The 10,978-nt window shown below is 36.0% G+C and overlaps 1 protein-coding gene and 1 long non-coding RNA gene across 2 annotated transcripts; one reads left to right on the top strand and one right to left on the bottom strand.

Annotated features, from left to right (window-relative positions):
* Positions 1-1,151: 1,151 nt before the first annotated feature.
* TRM26 (RB1-inducible coiled-coil protein) lies at positions 1,152-7,158 on the top strand. The gene is given in 9 exon segments (XM_088118507.1): positions 1,152-1,315; positions 2,032-2,111; positions 2,255-2,405; positions 2,867-2,943; positions 3,823-4,929; positions 4,931-5,527; positions 5,602-5,768; positions 6,243-6,306; positions 6,309-7,158. Coding segments are annotated over 7 exon segments (2,667 nt in total). The 5' UTR covers positions 1,152-1,315; positions 2,032-2,111; positions 2,255-2,323; the 3' UTR covers positions 6,882-7,158.
* Positions 7,159-7,889: 731 nt separating this feature from the next.
* On the bottom strand, positions 7,890-10,234 carry LOC148208796 (uncharacterized). Its single transcript, XR_015788179.1, has 2 exons — positions 8,271-10,234; positions 7,890-8,196 (listed from the first exon to the last, which is right to left on the bottom strand). It is a non-coding gene; the product is annotated as an uncharacterized LOC148208796 (long non-coding RNA).
* Positions 10,235-10,978: the final 744 nt, after the last annotated feature.

Here is a 10,978-nt window from a genome sequence, read left to right as displayed (position 1 = left end):
AGAACAGTAGCTTAGCTAGGCTAGCTAGCTTGGTACTATAAATAATAAAATAATATTTTACAAATATTATTAACATTCCATTCGACAAGCGAGGGGCGACGCGTGGGGGATGGCGCGTGAGGGGCAAGGAAGCCACGTTGGTACGTAGGCGTAGGCGCGCGCCAAATGGGAAATGGGAGTGTCGTGCGTAAAAGCAAACTGCGTCTGAGCTGTTCCAACAAATCATTTCACGTTATGCGACCGGATCTCGTCAAACCAACTGTATTTCTCTCCTTTTTTTCCAATTATTAAAAAACAAATTAAATAATTTTTCCAACATAATCTCTTTATTTTCATTCTTATCTTCTACCGAAATTTCAACGTGACACTACATCTTGTTAAAGCGAAAAATAGTTCAACGGTAATCTTCAACCAAGAGGTTATGAGTTCGATCCTCCACCTCTACATATTATACTAAAATAAATGTGATACTACATTCCTTCAACTTTTTCAAATGCAATCATATATTTGTATTAAAGAATTTCATAGTGTATTGCATTTGTATTAAAATTTTGCAAACAATGACCAAATGGATCAGCTTTTTTAAAATGTGGAGACCAAAACAAACATTTTGAGACTACATGGACCAAAATGATCACTGGAATGTATTATTATATATTTATTTTAGTAGAACAATATTTGAGAATATAATTTCAAATACTTGACTTTCTTCTCCTTAAGATTTAACGTTACGGAGTTTGGTGTATTACTTTAAATATAAGCCTACACAACAACAACATTTTAGCCACAAATGGTAAAATGGAACTTGATGCAGTTTAACAAAATTAAAATAAAAAATCATGTACTAAAAAAATTATAATATTGTAAAAGAAATCAATAAAAATTCAGGGGAAAGATCTCAGGAATTTATTACCCGAAAAAAAGGGGAAAAAAGGATAGTGGGACCGGGGCTTGAAAACGCATAATATGGCATGTACTTTACCGCTCTTTATTATTACTATTAATATTCATCGTTTCCGTTTCCTTTATTTTATTTTTATTTTGTATTTTTAAAAATAGTTTGGCCATTTTGGTAATCATTTTACTGTTATTATTATTTAATTATTACGAGAAAATTGATGGCTTTCAATTCCTACTTTTTGCGTCGACACATTCCTATTCATGATTGCATCCAACGAACGACGCCATTTCTAATTTCTTCCTCGTTGCTAAATTTCCCAGTTACACCTCATTTATTTAACTGTACTCCCCCACTCGCCGCCCCAGTTCTTGCCGGCGCCATCCTCCGTCCCCATTTCCGCCTCTCTTCTCAAAGGTGCGATCGCCATTCCACATCTCTCTCTCAATCGCTGTGTTCTGTTTTTCGGATTTAACTTTCAGCAACTTTTCCGATGTAATGCCGTGCAATTTCGTTGTTCCTCTGTTCGATTACTTCGGAGAATTTCAATTGAGCTAGTTGGTTGACGAAGCCGGTGCTGATGCTTAGACTGCGTTTTGTTTTCTGTTTGAGCGTGAATTTTGCTTACTGATCAGGGACTTGGATTGTTGAACTCCGCCGATGTATGCAAGTCTCGCCGCTCTGAATAAATTTTGTCTTCTGACAATTGTTTGTGATTGTTTGAACTCGTTGATTGTCAAATTATGATGTAGGTGGCTTGTTTTGACGAAATAAAGTGATTAATGAGTCCTGTTTTTCGGTAGACTTCTTGTTTGCTATGCTCTGTACCACGAATTTCCTTGAAGCCTTTCGATATGATATTTGACCTGCTTCTCCTTCTATGGATCTCGCTATAGTCTTTCTCTTGTCTCTCTCTGATTTCTGTAACAGTTGTGCTTGTTGTGTTAACTCGTGATTTTCTTGTACATAACTGAGCTATTGACTTTCTCCGCTTACTGATTCCGGAAAATCAAAATATTAAGAAAACGGAAAATGATCATGTTTTGTATATAAAGAATTAATTATTCGGAATTTCTATTTGAAGTGTAGTGTAGATTCTGTTGCTCATACTCATACACGATATTGATTTCCAGGATTTGGTCTGAATGCTTGTCGCCTCTTGTTGTTTCTCGGAAGGCTTTTTCAAACAAAGGATCGCTGTTAAACAGCTAAGGTATAACCAGAGTTCCATTCCCACAAAAAAATTGTACTACTTAGCAATTGGCATAACATATTACGTGGTTGTTAATTTAAATACTGTTTGTGTGCTCGGAATGTATGGTTTTGTCGTTGATATTTATTTATTGTTGGTTGCAGTTTGCCAGTTTATAAACTAGTATGACAGAACCATAATAATGATGGCCTCATGGTAGTTCCACGAGCTGTATGGGAGGCTTATTGAATCCTCTTGACTTTGACCACAGAAGCATGGCCAAGAAAGTCTTTAATCAAAAGAGACGTAATGGCGGTATGATTGATTTTATTGTGCTCCTTCGTTATACGAAGAACATTTTGCGCGACTATTCAAAGAGACATTTCCCTTTATAATGTGTCTGACATTAAGTTGAGTTCTAAAAATATCAGAATATGTAGTATTGTGCTATCTAGAACCTTAGTTTGGCAGCCAGGACAAGATCAATTGTTCTTGGACGACCGAGTCTGCAGTAGAATATTGGTATGCATATAGAACCATGTTTCTTTATTACCAGGTTTCTTTAAATTAATAATTCATAGGTTTTTGGAAATTCTGGTGTCATTAATGTTAAACATTTTTCAGTCCAACTAGATATAAGCATACTCTTGAGCAGAAATTAATCATAGGATAAACTGTCTTTCTCAAAAAAAATATATATATATATATATATATATATTAACAGTAGTTGCTATGCGATGCGGTTTTATCTAAATTTAAATTGCATTATTCTGCAGGCCTAGAAACCCCTCGAAATAGCCTGGAGCTGCACTTAGAGAGTTCCCAAAACTATTGTGCTGCCAAAGAAATATCGGTAAATCTGCAGTTGCTTTATACTAACCAAACAACTGTTCACGTCGAATTATCTTGCTAAGATGTTGTTACTTCTGAGAGTTTACAGCTTGAAGCTTTCACGCCAATGCAATTTTTGTCTTAGAAACGAGTCTGACTATATAATTAGACCATCTAAGTTTAAGATATCAAGCTTTGATCTGTCTGGAAATGTGTTCTATTTGGTATTCTAGCTCAGTCAACATCATTTGCAGAATCTTTTTGAAAGTTGAATCTGTAAGATCTTTTCCCAGCCTTTAATTTATTACATCATGGTTAGCATACGAGTTAGGAAAAAAAAAAAAGCTTCGTGTTTAGTATTTCTGTCAGCAACCAAGTTTGATTGTGGATTGACCTATCATCTGGCATGTATTAACATAGTTAGATTAGACTGCCACCAAAAAATTGTACCGGATGGTATTACCTATGGCATATACTCTCTTAGTTAATAAATTCAATACCATAAGTTCCTAAAACTAATTGACCCGCAGCTATAACAGTTCATATACACTCCCTAGGGACTCAATAGCCTATGTGAGGAAAATTATATGAATAAAATGGCAAAGTTAACCTTGGCCCTCCTGTTAAGAAAACTCAAAGGAAATATATACAGGTGAATCTTATTACTACACGACATCCTTATTGGAGTATTTTCTACAAATAGTTTCACTTTCTCATTCTCAAAACAGCATTCTTTCTTAAAATAATCTCCTTTTCAAGGGTCTATCCTCTAATTTTCTGTTATTCTTAATGATCTTATTTCCCAGTACCAATATACTATCCATGAGTGTCATTTTTCACATTGTTCCCATTGATGCTCTCTAACCAAACATTTTTTATGTGATCGTTTCTGAACTTTCAGTACTCCTATCAAATTGATGAAGTGTTTTGTGATAAGGACTATTTCAAAAATGAGTCTTCAATGAAGAAATTAATTGATAAGGAAATGTCCACGCGCACAAATCCCAGACATAATGGACCAAGCATTGTTGCTCGACTCATGGGGATGGATATGTTGCCCTTGGATGCAAAAGATGAAGTGGAGCTAAGTGACAAAAGACATAATAGCAAGGGAGTGAAGACCTTAAATAAAGAAAGTACTGGCAGAGGCTTGCCTTCTCATGTATCCTCCAAATCGAATTATTCTAAGCAGATGGACCTGCATTCATCTTATCATGATAATGACCAGGATGCTGATCAATGGAGCAGCAGTCAGAAGATGGGAAAACCATGCCGTAGGGAACATCCTCAAGAGGAGGAACTACAAAAGTTCAAGAAGGAATTTGAAGCATGGCAGGCTTCAAGGTTTAGGCATTGTTCAAGGGTTATTGAAGTTAGTAGCATAAACAGACGGTCAATGGCTCAGGAAGAGATGGCACTTAATGGAAACACAGGGAAAATATCGAGTCAGAAGCTCCCGGCAGAATCTGAGGGTCCGGTGGAGATGAAATCTCGTAGAAGTGTAGGTCTGGATGATGGTACTAAGAGGGAAACATTCCGAGCTGAGCAGACTCAGAGAGGATCCTTTTCTTTGAGAAGCAAATCCATGGATGCAGATTTTGAGCACCCTTGCCTGATAAGTTGTGATCGGAAGACAGACAAATTGCTTGGTCCGACAAAGATAGTGATCTTGAAGCCTGGTCCTGATAAGATGTGCCTCCATGAAGAGCACTGGACAAACTCTTCAGGGACCTTAGGAGAAAGAGTTAGTATCGAAGATTTTCTTGAAGAGGTCAAGGAGCGGCTGAGATGCGAATTGCAAGGGAAAACCTTTAAAAAGGGTACTGCTGCACGTGGAAGTGGAATAGAGACACCATATAGTGAGAAGCCATCTCACTCTAGACAAATAGCTCGGAACATAGCAACACAAGTCCGAGATAGTATCACTAGAGATACTGGAATAAGTCTACTTCGTTCAGAATCAACGAGATCATGCAAAAGCGAAATTCAGTTTAATGCGTTAGATTCCCCCAGAATTCTTAAACAAAGATACCAGAAGGTTCTTGTCAGAGAGAATGAGAAATAATGTTCAGAGTAAGGATTCAGACCTGGATAGTGGCAGCTCTAGGTCATCTGTATATGATCAGGAAAGAGTAACGAAGCAAGTAGAAACTACATTGACAAGTGAAAAACATACGAACTACTGGGAAATACTCAGAGATTCCGAAGAAATGCAAACTAGATCTTTTAGGCATGAGGCAGATGTAAATGAGGTCCTTCCCAAAGAATTGTCTCCTAGGAATCTCACAAGGTCAGTCTCAGCTCCAGTGGCAGGAACATCATTTGGGAAGCTTCTTCTGGAGGACCGCCACATTTTAACGGGTGTCCACATTCAGAGAAAACATGAAGCAAGTGATCATGTGGCGAACATTAAAAAGCAGAAGAAAGAGAGGTTCAATTTTAAAGAAAAGGTTTCCAATTTCAGATATAATTTCACTCTTAGAGGGAAGTTGTTTGGCAGAAAGACTCAATCGATCAGTGGATTGCATACTACCGACCTATACTCTACCAGAGACATCTTGAGTGGACCAACTGTTGTAATGAACTCTGGGGAACGCCACGAAAGGGTATAAAAATTTAGTTATATCAGTTCTTATTCTGCACTTTTATCTTCACTAATCATTTTTCTTTATTATTTCAGGAGAATTTCACTGAGGTGCCTCCTAGTCCTGCTTCTGTGTGCAGCAGTGTCCAAGAAGAGTTCTGGAAGTTTTCTGATCATCACAGCCCAATATCAACTTCAGATGTGACTCCTAGAGATGAGAATTGTGTTTCTCAGGTCTTTAGGGACATCAGCTCTAATTTAAAAAGGTCCGTGGAATTGCCTTTTTACTCTGTGTGGGGTATTCTTACCAATGGGCAATGACGTATTTAGAAAAAGTTCCCTTCCTTTATTTCTGGACTCATTTATTTTAAGAGGTCATATCTCTCGGGATATTTGTTCATTGATAAACTGTTTCTTCTTGTGTTATCATGACTATATAGTGGTTATTTCCATCTTGATTACTCACATTTGAAGTCTGTTCTCTTCAAATACTGCCCTCAAAAGTTTTTCTGCTTCTACTTATTCTGGCCATTCTAAAAAAATCCTAGTACACGTATTAACAAGATATATAATTTCTCTGAACATGAACATTGCTTACATAAAGAATTATGAATACAGTAAACGCAAATTGGCATTACTAGCTAAAACATCTCATTCTTTGAGAGACTGACACTTATCAAATAAGTACAGGGGATAATATCTGAGTTGGAATATTTAATTAATTTTTCTTACACCACAGAACTTCGAAGACAGTTGAATCAACTCGAGTCGGATGATTTTGAGGACAAAGTGGAACAGCAGCGCCCGTTGAGTCTGAAATCACAAAACTTGAAGATCCAGCAGAAGCTTACGTACGAGACCTTCTCATTGTTTCTGGTATGTATGATGGATCAACTGGCAACAACTTTTCACGAAATAACACAGCTGCAAAGCCTATCAGCAATGCGATCTTTGAAGAGGTGGAAGAAGCTTACAGAAAATCAGAGAGGAAAAACGAAACCATTGAGAAGGAGCAGAACGAATATAGTGTAGATCATAAACTATTATTTGATCTGCTGAACGAAGCACTTCCACTCGCACTAGCACCATGTTTAACAATGTCCAGATTTAGAACAAAAGTCATTAACTCCTCTACGCCGCCACCGCCTTTGTTTGGAAAAAAGTTATTGGATTCTGTATGGGACATCATCCACAAGTTTACACACCCTCCAACTGACAGATCTTATTACTTGCTTGATGGGGTGATGGCTCGAGATTTGAATTCGACACCATGGTCATCATTAATGGATGATGAAGTTAACACGACTGGAAGGGAGGTGGAAGGTCTGATCATCAATGATTTGGTTGAAGAAATTGTGAAGGATTTTCGAAAATGATGCGCAGACTCTTAATTCTCAGGATAACACTGACTATATGCTCGACTACTTGGAGTTGGAGTGATCAGAAACTGCATGGAAAGCAAAAATTGAGGATACCACGATTGATATTCACTCGACATATACTTTCTTTTTTGTGTTATTTTTGCGTACATATGTCCTTATTTGGATGTGTTTAATGCAGATTGGCTTCGGGTGAAGGTGTTGTTCAGATGTAAATGACTCTTATCTGATGTTATTATAATTTGTATAGGAAATTTAACATGATATTTCTCTCTGCAGTTTTTGCACAACCCCTGCCTCTTCATCCATTGTAATATCCAGCATCGAATACTTAAGCAAGGTGCCACAAATTTCTATGGTCGATTGCTTTGCCGAAAGGTATAACTTGTACAAATCTTCTCCATCTATCATTATTATATGGACAGAAAAACGTGATAAACCACACATAGATTTGAACTTTTTCTTGTTTATTTATTTTTTACCTGTTTAGGTAATGTTTGATTCATGGTTTTAATAAGCTAGTGCTTATGAAGCTTTGGAGTTGGAGGCCTTGAATTTGCATAATGTACAGTTAGATTGTCCACACTCACAGGAATAGATTAACGGATTATAGAAATTTGGATTTAGTTTGCAAAGTTTACAACTGGTAAAGGTAAAAAATGTGGGTTAGACTTAAGTTTTTCATTGGTTAATAAATTCCCAGACTTGGTTTCATAACTCTAAGCGTTACACATGCACAGATTCAACTCGGGAACTAAATACTCCCTTTGTTTTATTTTGGTGGAAAGGGAAGGGCTTTTGTCCAATAGCATGTAAACTGACTTTTGAATTATGAATTATGAATGAATTCTTGTATTGAAGACTGAATTCATTCCTAATTCAAAATTTAGTTTACATGTTATGATACTAGAATCTAAAATGCTCAAACGAGTTTCAGTCCAAAAATAGAATTCGACCAAGATCGATAATGAAAAGAGTCACGGTCTCAAGAGAACATATCAAGGATTCACGTGAAAACTTCAAATTTATAATAGATATGAACTACTCATCTCATTGTCAATTGGTTTTGAGATAAAGCAACCCCAACACGAAATCTCCTTATTAAGCCGGCCCAAAAATGGGTCAACCTTACTATTAAAGTAGACAACAACCCAATTTGACGAATGGAACTTTACCAATTGAGCCAATTCCCATATAGCAAGTTGTGGGTCTATGATTTATCATCATGGGTTAGGTTTAGGTAGACGTAGACGTAGACCACACCATGTGAAAGCAAACTCCATCAGCTTCACTGGGCGTCGAAGCTATAATCCTAGAGATAGAGAGAGAGAGAGGCAGAGAGTTATCAAAATGTCCATGGACTTTGGAAAGAAGCTGGATTCATACCGAACCAACTAGAATTACTGTGGCTGCCATTAGATTTTCACTGGTGAACTCAAAATCTCCACTCTCTGTGGCTGCCATTGGAGCGTGGATTAGCACACTGTTCCCATGCCCCTATTCAGCTCTCACATCCTCAAAAGGACTCCACTTCAAAACTATCTGTTCACGAGATATATCTCTTTTCCATTTTTGACCAATTTCGATTCTTTCGAAGTCATTGGATCCTTTTCCTCGCTCGGAAATCTCCTCCTCCAGTTCCATTTCCATGTAAATGGAAGGCTTCTGCTCCTCCCTCTTCTTGTGTTCACACTGGTGGATGATTGGTGGTGGGGCAGGGCGGGGCAGAGGAAGAATGCGTGGCCGCCCCCTGATTTTGACCTGCCCTTACAAACCTTAGTGGTGGAGCACATGCTCTGTCGGCTAATCATCCTTAATTTCCTTTTCTTTCTCTCTTTATTGGATTAATCAAATTTATCTTCTAATCTCACTCACTCTCCTGCTTACACGTGTTTTTTATGTCTTCTCTTTGTTTTATTCTCATTCCCATCCTTACTCCAAATTCCTTTTAATTAACCCCATCCCCATTAATATTAATATATATGATTTTCATTATTCATTATTCAATTTCATTTTACTTTTAGATCTACGACAATACTTCTGTCATCGAGATTTAAATTTAATTTCAATTCGATGTAAAAGATGACATGTTTGATTCGTGAAGTTTGAATTTAATTTTTAATCTATCTTTGACATTAAAGTTTAGTTTTGAATTGGTTCCTGAATTGAGTTGGACTGTTAGTTGATCCAACGAAATGGTGACGTGACCTATGCATATTAAATTTTGTTGATGTGTATTTTTCAAAAGAGTTGGCAAATTTTAGTTTATCCATTATTTTCTCTCGCTTAAGTAGCTTTTTTTTTCTTCGGTAGTTATCTTCATCCAATGTGGGAATTATCTGTAATATTAGGCCTCTTTTGCTTCACGGAAATAAGAGTTTTTCCTATCATTCTCATTTTAATTGCTCACACTATAACAGTTGAGAAAATGGAAAACCAATTCCCAACTGTGAAATCCTGTACCAAAATTAATGATTTTTATTTATTCATTAATTTTAGAAGGGCATAAAATGCCATTAACATTTCTTAAAAAAAAAAAAAAAATTATCTTGTTAGGTTTAAAGGCCTACAAATTTCATCACCATTTCTTTCCAAATATAATATTACAAATTTACAAATATGGGAGTGAGAATCTAAATCTTGGAGAAATTATTTAGTTAACTATTTATATTCAAATTGGCAACTTCATTTTTCGATTGTGATTCCAAATATAAGTTTAGAAGATATTATATCAAAAATTTCATTTTGCCTTATATTTCTAGCCTTTCTAATTTGATTCTTATTTTATTTCCATTGCCATTAAGAAACTAAAAATGGGTTGCCTTCCACCACAAATTGAAAAGTAAGATACAGGAAATCCCAACCGAATCTTAATTAAACAAAAGAGACAAAGAGAGAGAGAGAAAATAAAGGCAAATATTATATGATTAAGGCTTTTGGATTTATCTTCTAAATCCAATTAACGCTAATGACTCATCTAATTAATTACATCCTCACATGCACATTACAAATCAGACAACGACCCTGCATGTGTCCACGTTTTAATTATTATTTCCTCTTCAATTTAATTTATTAATAATTAATAATTAATTTAAATTTTAGGACAGGACGACCATCAATCTCTGACACAAATGAAAAACACTCCTCCTCCGCTGCCAAAAGCTGCAGAGTTTCCGACATCTTCTTTTTATCTCCGCCGTGATGTCCACCGCCGACCGCCGTAGCAGACAGCACAAACTTTCAGAATAACACGTCAATTTGTCAGAGGCTGACTGGGCCGACGGGTACCCCCAGGGTGAGACACTGCCAGAACAAGCTCTTACACCTCAGCCCTCCACCACCGGTACGTCCGGTTGCCTTTCTCTGCAAATATCTATTCATTTTTCCTTTCTTTTATTTGCCCTTCAAATGAAATAATTTCCTCTTTTATAAGGAAATTCAATTGGGTTTAACTGCTTTCCATTTTAGATCCGAATATTTTCCCGAAAGAAAAAAAAAAAATCAAATCCGATGTGGATTTGATTCTCTAAGTATCTCGTAATTGTTGGACAGGGATGTCTTCCCTTTTTCTTTCTCTTGAAAAAGTCCGTAACAATTTATTTATTTCTTTTTTTTTCGCTTTTCTTTAGTTAATTACCATTTCTTTTAGATTCAAATAACTATGGATGCCAAATCTTTTCCTAAATTAATTTTAGGTTAATTTCTTTTTCTCAAATGAACACCCATGTTCTCTACCCAAATAATTAAAATATAATATATATATATATATATACCCAACTTTTAAAAATAAAAATATATAATTCAAATCAATTTTAGACTAACCTGGAATTTTATGAGTTTTTCTCCTTTTTTTTTTGCAAAGGGGTAAGAATTTAAACTCATGGCTAGAGATAGTTGTCTTAACCAGACTGAGTTGATCTGTAATTAATTTTTAAAAAAAAAAAAATCAAACTATTAACTTTTTGCTCTCCCAACTAAAAAAAACTATGAATCCTACCAATAGACAATTACCTTTTTTTCTTAATTTAATTATTATTATTTATATATATATATTTTTGGGTTTAATTATTTGATTTCCGTGGCTTTGTTTCCCG

Source organism: Momordica charantia (assembly GCF_013281855.1).
Source record: "Momordica charantia cultivar OHB3-1 chromosome 10 unlocalized genomic scaffold, Mcharantia_2.0 BLBB01000010.1, whole genome shotgun sequence".
Classification (NCBI taxonomy): domain Eukaryota; kingdom Viridiplantae; phylum Streptophyta; class Magnoliopsida; order Cucurbitales; family Cucurbitaceae; genus Momordica; species Momordica charantia.
This window is presented reverse-complemented; position numbering and strand designations above follow the sequence as displayed.